The 18,676-nt window shown below is 44.4% G+C and overlaps 4 protein-coding genes across 7 annotated transcripts; 3 read left to right on the top strand and 1 right to left on the bottom strand.

Annotated features, from left to right (window-relative positions):
• Positions 1-33: 33 nt before the first annotated feature.
• On the top strand, positions 34-2,140 carry LOC104418835 (protein NONRESPONDING TO OXYLIPINS 2, mitochondrial). Of its 2 annotated transcripts, none has more exons than XM_010030288.2 (3): positions 34-289; positions 448-566; positions 1,790-2,140. In XM_010030288.2, the coding sequence occupies exons 1-3, from the start codon at positions 144-146 to the stop codon at positions 1,807-1,809; spliced, it is 285 nt and encodes a 94-aa protein (XP_010028590.1). In that variant the 5' UTR covers positions 34-143; the 3' UTR covers positions 1,810-2,140. The 2 variants fall into 2 exon arrangements, with proteins under 2 accessions (XP_010028590.1, XP_010028589.1); XM_010030287.3 differs by lacking the exon at positions 1,790-2,140 and adding an exon at positions 971-1,422 and having other exon boundaries at positions 45-289.
• A 1,089-nt stretch (positions 2,141-3,229) lies between these two features.
• Positions 3,230-7,100, top strand: LOC104418834 (uncharacterized protein At1g01500). 3 transcript variants are annotated; one of them, XM_010030284.3, is made up of 3 exons: positions 3,230-3,628; positions 4,607-5,424; positions 6,515-7,100. In XM_010030284.3, exons 2-3 carry the CDS (start codon positions 4,714-4,716, stop codon positions 6,749-6,751), a joined length of 948 nt encoding a protein of 315 aa, XP_010028586.2. In that variant the 5' UTR covers positions 3,230-3,628; positions 4,607-4,713; the 3' UTR covers positions 6,752-7,100. The 3 variants fall into 3 exon arrangements, with proteins under 3 accessions (XP_010028586.2, XP_010028587.2, XP_018718478.2); XM_010030285.3 differs by lacking the exon at positions 3,230-3,628 and adding an exon at positions 3,736-3,856; XM_018862933.2 differs by lacking the exon at positions 3,230-3,628 and adding an exon at positions 3,912-4,101.
• Positions 7,101-7,369: 269 nt separating this feature from the next.
• LOC104418833 (BTB/POZ domain-containing protein At1g63850) lies at positions 7,370-10,267 on the bottom strand. Its single transcript, XM_010030283.3, has 2 exons — positions 8,936-10,267; positions 7,370-7,846 (listed from the first exon to the last, which is right to left on the bottom strand). The coding sequence occupies exons 1-2, from the start codon at positions 10,109-10,111 to the stop codon at positions 7,568-7,570; spliced, it is 1,455 nt and encodes a 484-aa protein (XP_010028585.2). The 5' UTR covers positions 10,112-10,267; the 3' UTR covers positions 7,370-7,567.
• Positions 10,268-14,908: 4,641 nt separating this feature from the next.
• On the top strand, positions 14,909-17,849 carry LOC104418832 (probable receptor-like serine/threonine-protein kinase At4g34500). Its single transcript, XM_010030282.3, has 6 exons — positions 14,909-15,632; positions 16,301-16,405; positions 16,513-16,635; positions 17,123-17,293; positions 17,391-17,520; positions 17,631-17,849. The coding sequence occupies exons 1-6, from the start codon at positions 15,016-15,018 to the stop codon at positions 17,847-17,849; spliced, it is 1,365 nt and encodes a 454-aa protein (XP_010028584.2). The 5' UTR covers positions 14,909-15,015.
• The last annotated feature ends 827 nt before the right edge of the window (positions 17,850-18,676 follow it).

Genomic DNA, 18,676 nt, shown 5'->3' with positions numbered 1-18,676 from the left:
CGTCGCACGTTCCTTCCAATACGACGTAGTTCGTTTAGGGTTTAAGGCGTCGGTCATGCTTCCTGTCTCCTCCGTCCTAAAACCCAACGCCTCGGACTACTATTATTTTCCAGAGGCAGGCTCCTGCCTTGTGAAAACCAGAAATGGCTTCTTTCTGCAGGCAGGCGCTGACGGTGAGCTCAAGATCACTCGCCTCCAAATCCAAGTCCTCGCTCCAGAAATCCCTAGACGAGAGGCGCATCTCAGCTCTTCTCCGTTCAACGTCAAGATCCGCGCCCCGCGCTTCCAGGTAATCGCCTTCGTCTGTCTTTCCGAACGCGAGCGCTTCTTTGGATTTGATTCCGGTGCAATTTGGAGCTGTTTATGTGCAAATTTGCGATTGCTTCGCTCTGGTCGTATCGTCGATTCTTGCTCACGCCTTGGCTTGTTGTTTTAATTTGGTTCAAGGGTGGTTTCGGCTTTGGGTAGCGTGGAGTCGCTAATGCCCCTCCACAGCGCCATCGCCTCGGCTCGGCTCAAGTCGAACATCGCCGTCGATACTCGTTGCTGGAGCTGGCTTTCTCAGGGTACGCACATTCTCCTGTTCTTGAATTTGCAATTCTTTTCTTTTTTTAAAGGAAAAAAATCCAGTCTTTGCGTATTCTTGATGTTCTTGAATTTGCTTATTAGTTCACGTAGCGAGTGTCCGAAAGTAGTGATCTTTAGTTTGGTTTCTGCTTCTAGAGGTAATAAGCTTTGGTTTGTGTTTATGGGCGGATGTTTTCGTGTTTAGGACTGATATTTACTTTACTGTATATGGCATATTTGAGGATCTAGGAATGGCTGAACACATTCCTAGTGGGATTTTACTTTTTGATGGGTGTATCTACGGGATTTAATATACTGTTTCTCAACTGATATCGTGTAATTTTGTTGGTCTTGGAGTTGTCTCGTATGGATGCCCGCTCACTTGTTTAATGGGTTCATATAGGAATGGCAGAACCATTGTGACAGAGTGTTACCTGGTTTACACGAGGTGATCGAATGCATGGGATCTTTTCTTTTATCAATCTTTTGAAAGGGAAATTGTCATCTTGTTGAGATTCTTCAATGCAATGTATCTAGACTGTAGTAATGAGCTACTTGGCACATTAAATTAGTTTCTCTCTTCGATTCGTTTATGCACCCCCCTCCCCCTTTTCCTTGTTGTGGAGAGGGGATCTGTTGATCTGTGATTGTAATAAGTTTTCTTCTGATAACCATTTGGATGACAGAGAGCGGAGAACAAGCACAACATTGTCTTTTTATAATGATTCTCAGATTATTTCGGCTACTCATGGGGCATGCCCTTAGGTTATTGATTTTCCTATTATTTGGATGCATACTTGTTGTATTGTTTTGTGAAAATACATGCTTGTGATCTATCTCCGATTATTTTGGCTACTCATGGGGCATGCCCTTAGGTTATTGATTTTTCTATTATTTGGATGCATACTCGTTGTGTTGTTTTGTGAAAATACATGCTCGTGATCTATCTAAAGCGACTAATCACATCTATCCCTCTTATTATAAGAAATTGAACTTCGGTCCGCCGGAAGTGGTGGAAGAATTCCACTAAATTACACAATTGGGAGAGTTAGGAGATGGAGTTTATTTTTGGCCATCATGTAGCCTACCTAGGAGATGAACCACTCATTCTTGTTTGACTTGGTTCTCCATGTCTCACGCTTCATGCTGTTCAAAATCTTTCGTCCTCTTTGTTCTTCCTTCCACTGATCGGAGTTTATGTTTCTTCTTTGGCGTCTCCTAGACTTTGCAGTTCCTCGGTGACCAGGGCATCTTTCTCTTCGAACCATAGAAGCTCATTCCCAGCTGCTATCTTTCTACTCATCTTGGTCCTTCAACTCTTCGCCATTTCTTTTCAATTTTAGCCACTGCCTGTTGTAAGTGATTAAGTCATTCTGAGCAACATGTTTTGTTACACTCTACAAGGCCTTCGCCCCTTCATTTACAAAGGAAGAGAAGATCTCTCTCTCTTTCTCTCTCTCACCTTAATAGGCAATGGAACGAATCCGGTCGCTTTGCTTGTAGAAGATGGCTTCGTCTGATGTAAATGTTTCTCAAGGCATGATTTGCGTTCGATGGAAAACGTGATTCTAAATTGTGGGTGGGTGGTCTGCTTCAATCAAGTCCTCAAGTGTACAGGAAAGTGTCTATATAAATTCTTCATTCTAGTACTATGGGACTGGAAGAAAGTGGGATTTGCAAGAAGAGGCACGCCAGTGCCGGTCACGTGAATGTTCGGCGTCTCCGTATGCCTGGACGACCCCGATTCCCGAAAAGCATCCCGTTGTTACCCCACCGATTTTGCAATCCCGATCAGCGCAAACTCCTCTTGCCCTTCGTGCAGCGGACCACTTTCTCGCGAATGCTCTTTCCTTTTCTCGTCCCATCTTGCGCCCCGAATACGGTGGTACGCGAGAAAGCACATCGGTAAACTGGATATCTAACTCATTTCGCCGGTATATGCCACGGAAATTCATTCCCTGTTCGTAGATAAACGATTGCTGTCCTCTGCTCCTGAGCTGAGCACGCCGAGGATTTATGTACGGACCTTCGAGGTGGTTAAATCACTTTGAAATTGCTAGATAAATCATCATCCACCTAAAATCACTTTGAAATTGACTATGATGATTCGTTTGGAAACATCGGATAACTTCAAAATTAGCCAATCAACCTATAAACAGGTATAACGTAATCAAAGCTCTAACCTTCGACCTATCCAGATAACGACCGTTCTCGTTCTCCTCGCTGGATATTATGGGTCCGAGTTGTTTGTTTATATTTGCGCGTTCTGTTATAGCCCAATTCACAAGCATAAAACTATCTTATGAGGGCAGATTCTCATATTGGGTGCTAATGGGCATCGAACCATCAATTCTCGTTGCCTATTAAAGAAGTAATCTGATGAACTTTCTTTAGTATTTGCTTCGGTCGTAACGGAAAAGAGTCGCCTTTTTCGGTAAAATTCGGAGCGAGGACAAAAGGAACAGTGAAGATAATTTTGTCACCGTTCGGTGTTGGGCAATGGGTCCGTCACTATTGCCCATCGTTTTCAATACATCGGCCTTGTGAACCTCTCTGTTCTGCTCATTTCCGCGGATAAGATCTGGCGGAGCATCAGACGCGCAGTGGCCCCACACGGCCCCCAACTCAATCTAATCGTAATTAATAAACAATAAAACCCGACAATTACATCGCGTAATCTCCCGCATGAAACGAACGGCTTCCGCAACAAATCTGACAGCAAACCACCCAACAAGGTCTTCGTCAATTAACATACGATCAAGTTGAAGACTTGATTCCTTCCGTGGCGGAAGAAAGCAGTTTCCGCAGGAACCCACCTTCTCATCCGGGATTTCGCGACTTGGGTTGTCCTCGAATTTGGTCGTCCTTCATCGTATCTTCGTGTGGCGTTGCTCGATCGAGGGTCGATCGGGACAAAAAGGAGTTTTGGGCTGTCTTTTTATTTGGGGTCCTCTTGTTTTTCCTTCTCCTTTTGCCCCCACAGAGGAGGATTGGATTGGATTGGATTGGACCCATCGCTTCGGATTCTGGAGGTGACAAGCGAGAGGCAGAGAGGGCTAAGGTAACGAATGTCGAGCTCTACTGTATTGACTTGTGGGTTTTTTTTTTTTTTTTTTTTGTGTGGAGATTTTGATTCGCATGCGTCTCTTGTTTTAGCTGATGTGCTTGTGCGTGAGGGAGAGGGAGAGGGAGAGGGAGAGGGAGAGAGAGAGAGAAGCTGGGCTGGTTTTGTCTGATTGTATAACGTGACTGACGCGTCGTTTATTGCAGGCTATCTTGGAATCTGTGGGTAAATTATTTTGCATTCATCATCTTTTCAAGTTGAGTCCTGATAAGCTGGTCTTTTGTTTTGCTGTGAAATCAAGCTGGTTTTTAATGCTGTAAATTTCCGAAACAGAACTAAGACACACACACGCACTCTCTCTCTCTCCCCAAGCAGACAATATAGAGACTTTCCGGACTCTTTTCTTTTTTTCTCTTTCGGTGGAGCTTGTTGCTGGTTCATTTGATCATCTTTCATAGCCCCTCAGACTGGTAACATAACTTTAGCCTGTGCTGGTGTTCAGCTGTCCTGTATAGGAGGGGATTCATTTGGGAACAAAACTATTTAATCTGATTCAGCTAAGAGTATATTCTGCGTATATATTGTTTTCTCCGTATTTTTATCTTCTTATCCTTCTCTGTGCCTGGTTTCCTTTTTCTTGTTTATATCTGGTGTGGTTATTCACTCTGCCCTGATGGGTGTATAGGTTCGACTGATTCCTTTCCTTTTGGCCATGTATCGGTTCGATTGAATTAATTTTGAGAAATTGACTGCATTTTAACACCTCCATGTCTAACTGCTTATACTTTCCCCATCCCTTGCCATCTGAACTGTTCATGGCTACATAGTTAAGATTGTTCACTTGTTGGACTCTGTGGTTGGGGGAAAATGTTCATTTATTGGTGTTATCTCTGTTAGCGAGTGCTTGGTTTTTGGTTTCTGCTTTTTTATGGTTTCTGATGCCCATTGGTGCGGAATGAACTTCATTCTTTGCAGGAATTCTCTGCTCATTGGAGTATTACCCATGGGTTTCTCGAAGTCACGAGCTAGGTGGAAGGATCTCAGGAAGGCAGAAGTGGAGAGAGATTAACTATTTGTGAACCATGGAGAATTCACATGAGACATCAAATGGACATGGACCAACTGATAATGGTCATATGACCCCTTTGAGGCGCACTCTATATCAACCCGGTATAAATCCAGCATTATCTTGGTTAGATATAAAAGTCTTTTATGTCCGTATTAGCAAATGTGAGGTTGATGATATGACACCTGAAAACCTCACTCTGAACCATATCCCTCTGAACCACGACACTTTATTAGAAGTAAATGGGGTCAGAACTGGGATTTATTCTGATGGAGTTTCGACCATTCTTAGAAGGGATCGGTTGGATAAGAAGTCTGAAGAAGTTATATTTGTGAGTACTGATAGCATAAGGATGACAAACAGTGTGAAGTTTGAGGTTTTCGACAGGGATGCTCTGGTGTTGTCTGGGGTTCTAGAATTGTGTAGCACAAATGGGTTTATCCAAGAACCGAGAAATTTTGTCCATGGGTGGAGCTTGACTTGTGAGACAGATATAACAATGGGCAGTGGCTTCTTCCGAGGAAGACAGCTCATGGGTCCAGACTCAGGTTCACCCACAATTGAAGTTTATGTGGCAGGGTCATTCTCAGGCACACCTATCATATTGACTAAGACTTTGCAGATTGGTTTCCGCAAAAAGCACTCCAGGAATGGGATGCTAGATACAATTCCAGAGTATGAGTCAACTGAGTCTCAGGAAGATGTTGCTTCTACACTTCCTTTGCAGGTATGCTATTGTGAAGTATATAGCATTGTAGCGTGCCCATAAACTGCTGTTGATGATTGATGCTGATCATATATCAAAGAGCTCTGTTTTTTGGCACATTTCCACTATTTAATGCGAACACAACAGAAATCCCTTCTTCTTCCCTGCTTATCACCTCTAAGATTTAGACAACTGTTGGGATGGCTTTGTGTGTTTGGGTTCTGACTAGGTTGGTTTGTTTTACAGGACTACTTTCAGTCTTGGTAGGTTATTCTCTCACGTGAAAAGACAAGAAGTACATGGGATTTTGCACCCTGAGATTTTTAAGATAAAAGAATGGCAGTTTCCCTTGACTTCCGCTAGGATTAGAAAAGATCGGCACTCTTTCCACATTATGATATCATCGCTTGATATTGACAAATGGATTACTCGATAACACTACTATCTAGCAACAGATATATGTCACTATGGGTGATCCAGATCAGTTTTTCCACAGAATATTATCAACCGGCACATTAATAGTATGATTTTAGGAATGCAAAGACTAGATGAAAGAGTTCTCGCTGTGTTGCGATTGCTGTCTGATCCTATGTTTGACTTCAACCATTTTTTATATTTTGTATTAGTTGTGGCCTGAGACGTAAGACTTCGGAAGGGAAAAGACTGCCATTTTTCGCTTGCACTTCTTATTGTTAATTCTTGATTGACCAGAACATTACTTGCCGGAAGCATTTTGATATGACGATTTTTACTTCATTTAGGGAATCTCCTAGTTGTGCCATGGCTCCTTCAGGATCAGGTCACTTTAATGTGAGCGATAATATATCTTTTGAGTTGGGTAGTGATGAATTTGACCTGCTGGAACTAGTTGATCTTCTATTTTTAACTTCTTAGGTGATATGTGATTCTTGCTAGTCCCTTGTTCCGATGATTTGCTCGAGATATCACATATTTCACTCATGAGCTCTTTGAATTTTAGTGACGTTTGGGTATGATGTATGATTTGATACTCTGATCCTATAGGTTACTTGTGATTTGCCGATTGCTTTGCAATACTTCTCATCTTCTCTTATTGATTTCTCTACCTTTCGATGTCATTGTGTCCTTGCAGATGGAGGACTACCCATACTCAGACCACAAACCGGAATGCGAGGAATATGGCCACCACATGTACTCAGGTTCAGAATACTTGGAGGGAGAAGATGGAGAGCTGTCGTGGTTCAATGCAGGCGTAAGGGTGGGCGTTGGGATTGGTCTTAGTGTTTGTATTGGGGTCGGATTAGGAGTCGGATTGCTCATTCGAACTTATCAAGGGACGACCCGCACCTTCAGGAGGAGGTTACTCTGAATTCAACTCGGTGCCATACAAGCTGCCCTACAGGATGATCTCCACTCGTTTTGTTCACTACTTGCGGTGTCAAGTATCCATTCTGAATGCAATTTCGGATATTGCATCGCCCGACTGGCAGTTCCCGGTTTTACTTGGTTTGCGACATGTTTCCTGAAGAAAAAGATGGGTTGCGCCGTCCGACATAGGCTCCACGCAGTTACCATCACATAATTTTGTAGAAATGATTTGACTCGTTTTGTAGAGATCCTCTCAATGTATCGATCATCAGATCGGCACTGAAAATTTTAATGTTACTCTTATCGTGCTAGAGATCTGACAATGATAATTCCGGAATGATTTGTCTCTATGAATGAGTCCTACATACTCTTTTTACTCGGTCCACGAAGAGTTTTTTCTTTTTCGGCCAGATGTTGCCCTTGGCGATCCGAATCAGAATGTCCTCCACAAGCGGTTCTGGAGTCAAGCCTAGTGATCTAGACTATAAACACCTAGAGAAGGTTTGAGATTTTAGTGGCCCCAAAATGACCATGCGCGGAAGGAAACTCACCTCCGACCATTGTCTCATCAAAGTAAACCTGGGTGTGGCACCCAGGTTCATCAACATGAAAAGAGATGAACAGATAAGGCACGAGAAACTGCAGTTGATTCTAACTTCAGCTCTGTTTCCCAAAACAAGATGCGAGTCTCACAAGTACCAAAGACATTCAACTCTATGAACAGCATAGCCATATGTACAATCTATATAACATGTACCCACAAGACATTGCAGCAACAGCAACAAGGGCAGCAAGAATCTGCCCATAGTCATGCATGCTACTGTCGATTCTCTGGAACGACGGTTTGACTCGCACGGCGGAACCATGTGTTAAAGGCTGTGACCAAGTGAGGGCAATCTTCGGTACTACGAGTAGAGAAGCAGAGGCATTTTTGCAGTAGCAACTGCGCATCAGACATGGGCAGCGTCGAAATTATCGACAAAAACGTTTCCTCCAGGTCTGAGTAAATAGACTTGGAACTGCAAAGCGTAGCCAAACCCTTGTCCTTGCACACAATTACAACCGGAAGCCAATCTTCTACAAGCTTCATGCGGACCTGTATTGAAACAAGACCAATGGGCATAAGATCCACACCATGCACACTAGTGCATCTTCGCCAAAGATGCGTTGACTTATTGCAGCAAAATTCAATTTCATAAACAGAGATTTAAAGTTGAAAGTCAATTCTAATATTACCCAACATTCAGGGACACAATAAGAGATGCAGGTTTCTCGCTTTTAAACAGAAACAAGTAGCTGTAGAGTTGTCTTTAACTTGATTTTCCTACTCAGTGAACGAACAAAAACTGACATCCCCAACCAGTTATTGTTGTTCTTAACTCACATGTAAGAAAAATGTTGGCAAAAGTTGGAGTCCAGTTTGTAGTATGTCTTTGTTCTTTGTCACAGAAGACAAAGAAATGAGTACGTTCAACCAAAACTAAAGAAACTTCCTGTACAGGCTCATACAACCAACTACCGAGCAGGTTATGGTATCTTCTTCAGAAGTTCTGTCAAATATCCTGAGGTTTTAAGAGAAAGAGAAGGTTGGGACATGGACATGGAGTGCAGCGTCTAGCAAAATCTCATTCAGCAACAAATGCATCATGACAATCCGTTAAAGACTATGTATCCATTTGATGTGGGGTCGGCGATGTTTTCAACAAATTGGCTGCCCATCTATCCACTATCAATCCTACGGCTCCAACACTGTTGAACAGCAATGAATACCTGATCCTGACTGACTATAGTAGCCACACTCAACCAATAGAAGCCGGATGTCAAACGAAAAGGTTACGCATCAAGACCTTATGGGACTACCGAACCATGCTCTGTTTACAATAGGAAGACATCAGAGAGCCTAAAAATCACAACCGAAAGCCACATTCATGACTTATTGCCATCTCAACATACCCCCAATATGCATTCGAAAAGATTCAGTCAGCTTACGAGGAAGGCCAAAACATAATCGATCAATGGAACAATACCCACTACCCAGTTCAAGAAGGAAACTTTTGATGAGCAACACAAGAGCAACTCAAATCCCCATAGTCGTAAGCTCTGATTTAGCACACCTTTCACAAACCATCGATTATTGTATTAAATAACCACAAATTCTAGCAATGCAAAATGACATTCGACATACCTGTCTAGCAGCCAAAATATTCCCGGCGGTAATCGCTTGAGCAAGCTTCAATGTGCATCGCATCATCACGGCCGGGAAGCCTGGCACGATGCACATCCACGATTCATCCACGAAAGCCTTCAGCAAATCGGCCGTGAAATTTGGCTGCTCACTCCACTCCTTCGCTGCAGCCTCCGCCACTCGCAACTCGATCATCCTCTCCACCAGCCACAGCAAATGCCTCCCGTTCGTCGTTGCCATGTGCAAGTGCAGCCTCTGTATGGCCTCCGTCTCGTCATGATCCTCTCTGAAGTCCGGACTCGAATACTCCTCCAACGACTCCTTCACGACCTTAAGCCTCTCCGTGAACGCTCTCTCGAGAACTCTCCGTGCCACGTCGCGGTTGGAGATCTCCCTCAGGATCTTCGCGACGAAGGCCTTCGAGGAGGCCACCTTCGAGGAGGCCATGTTCGCCTGGTTCTTGAACGCGGCCTGGATTAATCCGAAGAGCATTTCCTCGCAGGAATCCTTGTTATCCGGCGAAACCCTAGCGAGGAGTTCGCTCGATTCCTCGTCTTTGAGGAACGGGGTGAGGTTTATGACCCTGGACTCCTCCTCCTCGGTCCACGGCACGGCTTCGAGGAACCTGACGCAGGATTTGACGCAGTCCTCGAAGAGCAACTCCAGCGCGATGGGGAGGAGATCGAGAGCGGTGGAAGCGGAGGTGATCGCCGAGGAGAAGTCATCCGTGTAGAGGAGGCTAAGGACGGTCACGTACGCGTCGACCGGGCCGGAGACGGTGAGGTTGCAAAGGAGGACGTCGGCGGAGGGGGAGGGGGGATCGCGGTTCTGCCACCGGCCGGAGAGGAGGGCGTCGAAGTACTGGGAACGGTGGAGGACGGAGGAGTGGAGGTGGATCTGCACGGGATCGGAGCGCCTCGAGTCCGAGTTGGAGGAAGACTCCCCGGCGTCGAGCGGCGAGGCCTGGTGGTTGAGGCAGAGGACGACGTCGGCGGTGGAGGGATCGTCGAAGGACGGGGAGGGCGAGGCGGCGGACGCGGAGGCGCCGGAGGAGAAGGAGGACGTGGAGGAGACGCGCCTGATGGCGGCGGAGGGGGAGGCGGGGCCGGTGGCGGCGGTGGAGGCGGCGGCGGAGGAACTGCGGTGCCGCTTCCTCGTGTTGGTGGCCGGCGCCATGTGCGGGGGCGTCGCGAGCGTGCGAGATTGAGAGAGAGAGAGAGTGAATCAAACGCTGCGATGCGATAGAAGGTCGGTCGGAGGAGATGGATAGAAATGACGATGACGATAAAACAACCAATCCCGGAGCGGAGATCAGCCACTGGATGGACACGTGGCAGGAGGAGAAAGAGCGGGGTCTCGTTCTTTGTGATAAAATTTCTTCTTAAGGAGATCTTAGGACCCAACTGCACAAAACAGGTCATTGACCTTATCCTTAAAAATCACCTAAATATCGAAGCAACCCTTTCCTTTCCTTTCATTCCTTCCTTTTTTTTCTTTCTTTTGTGTCATTTTACTGCGACAATTATTGTCGTGATGCTATCATATGTTCATTCGCTAATAAGAAATGCTCATTAATGGTGCTATGGAATAGATTAGTGACTAGTGATAAAATCCGGGGATACGACAAGACCGGCCGTGAACATAAGCATAGTGTCACGGCCCTAAAGTTAGTATATCCAAGATGTTTTCAATCGATCGGCACGTGACAATAGCATGATGCATGACCCCCACGATCCACACTATCTTTAGCTGCTGAACTTTTTGGTTGAAAGCAAAAAATTAGGGGATAAGGTTAGAGGATAAAATAAAGTGGGATTAGTGCTCCGACATCCAGTCGTTGATGTGACGGCAAGCCTGATTAATTTTGTGTATTCAGCAAAGTGCTATGGGCCTAGCCCATCTGATGTTCTTCCTTTAGGCTCTGTGGCCCATATACTCGTCCGACTTGGTGGGGGTCAACATGGTATCTCGCAGTTCTGGAAATATCATCAACGCCCATGAAAGCTGCATGAACGCTTCATCGGGCGGATTGTTTTCTACCACTCCAGTGGTTGGTCGGCTGGTCCACAGCTTAATTTGCAAGAAATCAGACTTAGGAAGCAACTTATGCGGTCCAATCATTTCGAATTGCGTGCAGTTATCTCTCGGAACAGTATATTTGCTACGTCAGTGTTTTATGCACATTTGGTAATTCCTAAATGGAGTCATCCAATTCGCGGAGAGCGAGACCTTTGTGGCAATGTCGTCCCCGTCGTTCTCATTGTTACATTGACCTCGCACGTTCGCATTACATGGTTGAACGCGCGAGTCGTGGCTGGAAAGGTTTTATCATCCGTCTCTATTCCTCGAAAGAACCGATGATGGTGCTTCGAGGGCTCGCACCTTTTAGTCCATGAATACCGTAAAGGAAAAGGTAAATTCCTACGTGGGTCATTACAAGGCTGCGGGATGGGTGGAGGCTCCGTTCTTGGGGGCTTGGGAGATAGAAAAGGAACTACTTTACATAAAGGGACCCGAAAAGAGTGGGGAAATGATTTTACTGATGGACTCTTGGTGCGAGGCCAGGATCCATGGCATGAATCGTGGGCAAGATGCTAGACCAAAGTCAAGGATACGTTTGTCCTCTGAGATTGATTTCTAATACGCTATTTGTAAAGTGAAAGGAAAACGAAAGGAAATTTGCTAGGAGGACCGGGTGCATGTGGTATGAACCCATTTTAAGTGGAGGTTTTGGTGGTATTATGTATAAGTTTAGTGACTTTCCACCAATTTGAATGGGCATTCTAACTTGGTATGCACACACCCAACATATTCATTAGTGAGGCGGTCAAATGGTCATTACAATAACTGACACTTGGCAATTCTATTAATAATGATCGTGATCGCTTGAGAATTGCAATCGCACACGCAATGGCTCATGTGCCTAAGGTTACTAAATATCGTGGTAAGATCTAACTTTGGATTTTAAATAGCAAGAGAGAGAGAGTGGAAATTTCTTGTGATCGCCGTTCGAGTGGTTGCCTTAGAATTGCAATCAATGATGGTGGTTGTGTGGGAATAATTCCCACCAAGCAGTGGTCGCGCGGAACAAAAGCGTACATATGGTTTGAATGTTTCAAGTGAGATTGTGCACGACCTTATATGGGTCCGATTTGGAACGTGGTGTGGACCGAACATAGAAAATGATGTATATTTTGTCATGACCCTTATTTGCATGGCTAGGCTATCAAGGTCTATATTCAAAATAATAAACCTTATATTCAAGGCTTAATGCCCTAAAAAAAACTCCAATTTTTGATCGAGTCTCAATTTTCTACTAATTTTTTTTCGTCTCGTAAAAACCTTCGAGTTTAGGTTCAATTCTAATTTCACAATAAAAAATTTTATCCCATAAAAAACCCATAGTTTTTAGGTCAAGTCTTGATCTATCCCGAATCTTTTTGTCTTGTAAAAAATGATCAATTTTATTTGAGTTTCAGACTTGTCCTCGTTGATCCTATGTTCAAAATTTATCTTAACAATCGAGAAATAAAAAAACTCCCGAGCACAAGGTCTTCGACTGCAAGGGATGAAAAACTCTTGAGCACGAAGGATTTAATGCTAAACACAAAATTGAAGATTCCCGAGCGAAATATAAGGAAAACTCTCATAAAAGCAAGAGCAAGTAAAAAAGACCAACCCTAATTGCTTTAATTTTTACTCAAATTTTAATCTCTAAAAAACGTGTTTTTGGATAAAAATTTTTGGGAAAAATTAGAGTAATGACACGAAAATGCCGCATCACTAAGGGCGATTTTGAACGTAGTGTTCATGGAGATAGATATAGAACATGAGTAATGATTTTTTTATGAAATATAATTGAGATTAGACCTAAAGTTAATTGATTTTTATAAGACAAGAAAAGGTAGAATTAAGATTTGACCACAACTTGAGGCTTTTTACAAGACAGAAAGTTTAAGGTTTTAAGGTATAATTGGAATTGGATTTAAAGTTGAGGGTTTTTTAGGGTATTATACCTTATATCTAAGTAAGCTCTTAATGACTTGATCATCGTTGAGTGAAATTACATTCCTATAGATCTAGACTATGAAAAAAATATATAGAGAGAGGAATACTGTATTTGTTGTGATTGGTTTACAAAATGATTCACAAAGTGACATCCTTTGTTTTTTTTTTTTTTTTTGCAAACAAAGTGACATACTTTATTCACAGCCAATTGTAAACCGACGCATCTCTAAGCAAACTATTTTCATAGTCCAATCTTGATGACTCTAAAGTTTCTGAAAAGCAATAAAGAGACTACACTCTTTGGTCCTTTCCTTTTCGGTGTTAATAGTAATTGAGTCGTTTTTCAAAAGGCAATTCCATCTCTTTAATCAGGTCCTAATCTCACGTAATCAAAAGAAACGTTATCTCGTCCTTCAAAAAAAAAAAAAAAAAAAACATAGGATTAAGACGAGAGGGGGGACCGTTACGTTTGTCCCTGTTCGGTTCTAATCCCTGATGGCTCGTCCGGTTCGGCGACAGCAAGCAGAAGACCTCTCCCTTCCATTGGTTCAGTCGCTTCAGTGGCAGCCCTCTCGAGCTATGATTTGCTTGGCGGTTGGGGACCTTGCCTCTTCAATGCCCCTCTCCAATCTCAATAAATTTTAGTGCCCACCCCCCAGCCCCTCCCAAAATACTCGTGACATTTTTCAAATTCGCATACGCGCGCGTGGCCCTCCTCCGAAAATCCCATGCACAGATCGACACCGTCACCAAACATTACTATACTAGGTAGATTTGATTGAGGAGCGTGGATGAGAATGTTGAGATTGTGAACAGACGGGACGATATGGTTCAAGTACCTTCATTCTTGACAATTGTTTACCGGGTTCTTTCATCGTGGGCTCGTTATTGATTGGACAGAGACAATTCAACACGGGCAAAACTAGAAATATATAAGTCATTTTACAAAGTTCATTAAAATTTATTGTCACTTTGGACGCTCGAACACCGTAGCGTCGCCCTGGTGTACGTGCCTGCCGTACTCTGTTTCGCATTCATCGTATGAAAGCGAGTCAGGACCATCCGTTCCAATCGCCGGCCTGGGACTCGAGCGGCTTAACGGACAGCAATGATTGAGTTAAGGAAAATGTCCCCATAAGAATTCGGTGCGGTTTCCAAGGAGGGCGAGCGAGGGGTTTACATAGCAAATTCGAATTAGTTGGGAGGTAAACGTTGGACGGTCCCTCAAACTGTTCGTGACAAAGGACATTCTTGAAGTGAGGTTCATGTCCAGCGTGCTTTGCTGGCAAATTTTGTGGTCTACGTCAGTCAGGGGCCGATTGGCCATCTCTTGACGAGACATTGTCTTCCTTCGGGGGCATCGGACGATTGTACCGTATCGATTCGAGAGGTTTAGTGCACGGACTCCGGATTATAAGTATGTCATTATGTACGGGTTAGCATTAGTTAATCCAGACCTTTCACTCTTTTGTGGTCGTAAACGGTCCATTTTGAGTACTCGAGATTTTGAATTGCGTTGAGTTTTCGCATAATGCGACGGGCGACGACATGAGAAAGCTTTCTTGAAAGACGGTGGATATTCTCGGGAGTGTCGTAATGAGGACAAAAATTAACCAAACTTGAACAAAGTAAGCAACGCTAACGCCGAAGGAAAAGAGTTGTTAAACTGGCACTCCAGAAAAGTGAATCTCACCTTCTTCTTGTCATCTTCAGCTTTTTTTTTTAGTTTAGTCAATGACCGCTCAAACAAACTGACTCGTCGAAATGTCGAAACTGCCCTCAACCCCTATTACCACTTTATCCCCGCCGTCCGTGCAGCGGGAAGCAAGACGTCACTCCCCCGACCCGATGGCACTTTCGTAATAAAGGTGGCCAGGCGAGGCTCTTACCAACGACGCGCGGGCCCTTCGCTCGCTCCCTCTTTCTCTCTCTTTCCTTTTCCTTTGTGTCCGTTAGGAGGGTACTGTACTGCTCTCCCTCATTCTCTCTCTCTCTCTTTCTCACTCTTTCTTCAATTCTCACGCATTCACGTACTCTGTCAGCCTTTCCTCGCTCCTTGCTCCGCTGGGAACATGGCGGCTTCCGGCGAGCACCGACCGCTCGGCGGCGGCTCCCCCTACCCTCGCGAGCTCGACTCCAAGGCTCCCTTCCTCAACGTCAAGCTCTACGTCCTCATCGGCATCCTCGCCCTCTGCGCGCTCTTCGTCGCCCTCCTCGCCTACCTCTGCGTCCGCCTCCGCCGGGCCTCGAGGAAGCGCCGGGCGCTGGGGAAGAACAGCTCCGGCCTGATCCCGCTCGTCTCCAAGGAGATCGTGGAGATCAAGGCGGTGGATCGAGCTGACCGGAGCGCCGGGGGGGCGGCGAAAGTGGAGAGCGTCGTCGTGGTGGAGTTCGAGGGGGAGAAGCGGAGCGACGCCGAGATCGCGAGCGGGAGCGGGAGCGGAGTCGGAGGGAAGAAGAGCGGGGAGAGCGACGGCGCTTCCAGCGGGAGCAGGAGCGACGCCGCGGCGGCCGCCGAGGTGCATGGGAACATCGGCTGGGGGCGCTGGTACAGCTTGAGGGAGCTGGAGGTCGCGACGTGCGGGTTCGCGGCGGAGAATGTGATCGGAGAAGGAGGTTACGGGATCGTGTACAGAGGGGTCCTGGACGATGGCTCCGTCGTCGCCGTGAAGAGCCTTCTCAACAACAAGTACGCTAAAAGTTTAAAAACTTGCCTGTTTAGAAACTGCTGCATTTCAGGAGCATTTAAGCGAGCGGGTATAACGATGCAAAAGACAAATCCTATATTTAGTCTCTTCTGTTGCGGGTCTCCGGTCACGGTTCACCAACTGACTGGGCTAATAATGTCTAGTAACGGCGATTCGGATCATCTCTGAAATCTTCAATTTAGATCGAACGCGCGTTGTCTGGATCCGAATTTTTCTGATGTGTCGGTGGGGACTTGGGAGTGTTTCCTCGTCAGTCAGGGTGTGGGAGCGTTTGGCAAAGTAGCTGGTTGCTTTGTTCTTTATTCTCTCTTTTGTTTTCCCATTACTGCTTTCGCTTTCTCTTCTTTCCATCACCATCTTTCTGATCCCGGCAATTCAACTTTCCTTTCCTTTCTCCGAAATAACTGTGGGGCAGCGTACTCATTCGCATCCCGAAAATCGAAGTAGCAAAATCAAGAACGGCATCATTACTCATTCGTGATATCTCACGAAGCCATTACTTATGCTTTTCTCTTGGCAATGCATGTCTGTCGTTTCTGAACAGCGAGTGTAAAATTTCATTTGACAAGCTGCTGAAACAGTACTTTGGCAGGAGGACGGTCAAGGGATGAGAAATTAACTGTTTAAATTGTTTGTTCATATGTCTCAGGGGTCAGGCCGAGAAAGAATTTAAGGTGGAGGTAGAAGCAATTGGGAAAGTAAGACACAAGAATTTGGTAGGTCTAATTGGCTATTGTGCGGAGGGGGCTAAAAGGTACTTTTAAACTCATTTCACACATTCTTTCCCCAATAATTTCCAAGCCTAGATGAGTTTCGACAAAGGCAGCAACTCATGTTGCGTTCCGGATAATGCCTGTACAGAATCCTCGTTTATGAGTATGTCGACAATGGCAATTTGGAGCAGTGGTTACATGGCGATGTTGGGTCGGTTAGCCCTCTGACCTGGGATATTCGAATGAAAATTGCTATTGGAACAGCAAAAGGGTACGATTCGTTGCCTTCTCTTGCTATCGGCTTCATCTTGTTTGCCTACATATTTTATGGATATTCGAAATAATTTCAGTTTCATTCTTTATGTCTGATCTGGTTTTCTGGAGTTAGAAATATCAGCTTTCCACTAGGTACCTTTATTTCGATTTTCTTGGCTCTTAATTTTTCATCATAGAGACACTTCCCTTCTTCCATATATTTGCCTATTACGAGTTTGACAATATGAAAAGACTAGTTTAAGCAAAGCTCTCAATTCTTTCGATATGAAATATGCTTCTCTGTAATTTAAAGACACCAAGAGAGGCCCACAGGGACAAATTTTTTTTTCAAAATGTCGATTTGCTTTGGACCGCAGTGCTCGACTCAGTTGACAACATTGTATCATCGGGAGTCCTGATATAATTTCTTTCTCGGAGAAATAAACCTCTTAGTCAGCTTTTATTTTAATGAAAATCTTGATTAAATTTATTCAACTTTGCAGGCTAGCATATTTGCATGAAGGTTTAGAACCCAAAGTAGTGCATCGAGATGTAAAGTCCAGCAACATTCTCCTAACTAGAAAATGGAATCCAAAAGTATCAGATTTTGGATTGGCAAAGCTTTTAGGACCCGAGGCAAGTTATGTGACTACACGTGTAATGGGCACCTTCGGGTAAGTCATTTATTGGTTTTGTCTGAGTGATTTCAATTTCATTTGGATCCTGTATTTCAGTTCGGTAACAAACTGCTATCGATTGCTTTGGGTACAGCTATGTCTCTCCAGACTATGCAAGCACTGGCATGCTTAATGAAGGGAGCGATGTGTACAGCTTTGGAGTTCTACTCATGGAGCTGATTACTGGAAGGAGTCCTATTGACTATTCTAGACCAGCTGGAGAGGTGAATACAGGGCCATGCTCTGTTGCTGCTGCTGCTGCTGCATTGTCGATATTCTTAATTATAAATGGCTTTGTACGGCCTAAACTCAGCCTCTGCTGCATATTTTTCAGATGAATTTGGTGGACTGGTTTCGAGGAATGGTAGCAAGTCGTCGAGGAGAAGATATTGTGGATCCTCTAATTGCAGATCCACCATCTCAGAGAGCTTTTAAGCGTGCGATATTAGTTTGCCTGCGCTGTGTGGACTTGGATTCTATTAAGAGGCCAAAGATGGGACAAATTGTTCACATGCTTGAGGCAGATGATTTCCCTTTTCGTGCCGTAAGTTAATTTTTACATATTTCTCATGTGTAAATTACTTTGTCATTAACAGAGCTACATATGATGGACATCATAGTTTCTTTTTGAATATTCTAGCGCTCTTCAGTTGAAAGGGTTCATCAAAGATAGTCATACCAGAGATGTAGGTAGCATTGCCCTCTGGTAAACAAATAGTCCTGATGGAATGCCTTTTGCAAATGATTGTAGAAGATTCAATTGTCTCATGAAAACTTGCTGGGTGTAGCTCATTTGCTGCAGCAGAGTTGGAGATATTTAGTTATTTCCCTCAAGTTCTCTATATATAATTCAACATCTGGATTAGCTCTTCAGGCTGTCTTTATCGTCATTCTCAATTTTCTTATTGAAGTTATTACAGTACTTTCCAAGATATGAGCTGCAGTATAGCATTCTTTTAGTCCCCTGATTCTTTCTTAATGTTTTGCATTGGCTGTAATTCTTCTTATTCATGTTCTACAGCAACAGAGATTGGCTCAGGAGAGAGATTGTCTCGCATCACAGCAAGCTCAGCTTAGTGGAATTCCAGAAATCCCAAGGCCACGCAAGCACGCCGGAGCTGGTGATGCGGAGAGATGAAGGTGGTGATCCTGATAGTGACCACGAGATTGCAGTGTGTAGCTGAGGTCAGATTATATGGGATATAACATTCCACTGGGTACATAGGGGACAAAATGAAGCCGCGGATGAGCTTATTACATCTCCTTCTCATATTATTTCATTCTAGGTCACATAGTTTTTCGTATGTAATGACGTGGCAGTTTCATAAACGAGCCCTGTAAATATACATGCAAGTATATCTGGAGTATTGGAAGCACTTT

Source organism: Eucalyptus grandis, chromosome 9 (genome assembly GCF_016545825.1).
Source record: "Eucalyptus grandis isolate ANBG69807.140 chromosome 9, ASM1654582v1, whole genome shotgun sequence".
Lineage (NCBI taxonomy): Eukaryota > Viridiplantae > Streptophyta > Magnoliopsida > Myrtales > Myrtaceae > Eucalyptus > Eucalyptus grandis.
This window is presented reverse-complemented; position numbering and strand designations above follow the sequence as displayed.

Bases quoted from the DNA above. Each gene is read 5' to 3' on its own strand.
- LOC104418832 (XM_010030282.3), top strand. From the start codon at position 15,016: ATGGCGGCTTCCGGCGAGCACCGACCGCTCGGCGGCGGCTCCCCCTAC. The intron at 15,633-16,300 runs GTACGCTAAAAG...CATATGTCTCAG, and splicing joins AAGAGCCTTCTCAACAACAA to GGGTCAGGCCGAGAAAGAAT. The intron at 16,406-16,512 runs GTACTTTTAAAC...ATGCCTGTACAG, and splicing joins TGTGCGGAGGGGGCTAAAAG to AATCCTCGTTTATGAGTATG.
- LOC104418834 (XM_010030284.3), top strand. From the start codon at position 4,714: ATGGAGAATTCACATGAGACATCAAATGGACATGGACCAACTGATAAT. The intron at 5,425-6,514 runs GTATGCTATTGT...GTGTCCTTGCAG, and splicing joins CTTCTACACTTCCTTTGCAG to ATGGAGGACTACCCATACTC.
- LOC104418833 (XM_010030283.3), bottom strand. From the start codon at position 10,111: ATGGCGCCGGCCACCAACACGAGGAAGCGGCACCGCAGTTCCTCCGCC. The intron at 7,847-8,935 runs GTATGTCGAATG...GTTTCAATACAG, and splicing joins ATATTTTGGCTGCTAGACAG to GTCCGCATGAAGCTTGTAGA.
- LOC104418835 (XM_010030288.2), top strand. From the start codon at position 144: ATGGCTTCTTTCTGCAGGCAGGCGCTGACGGTGAGCTCAAGATCACTC. The intron at 290-447 runs GTAATCGCCTTC...ATTTGGTTCAAG, and splicing joins TCCGCGCCCCGCGCTTCCAG to GGTGGTTTCGGCTTTGGGTA. The intron at 567-1,789 runs GTACGCACATTC...GGCGTCTCCTAG, and splicing joins CTGGAGCTGGCTTTCTCAGG to ACTTTGCAGTTCCTCGGTGA.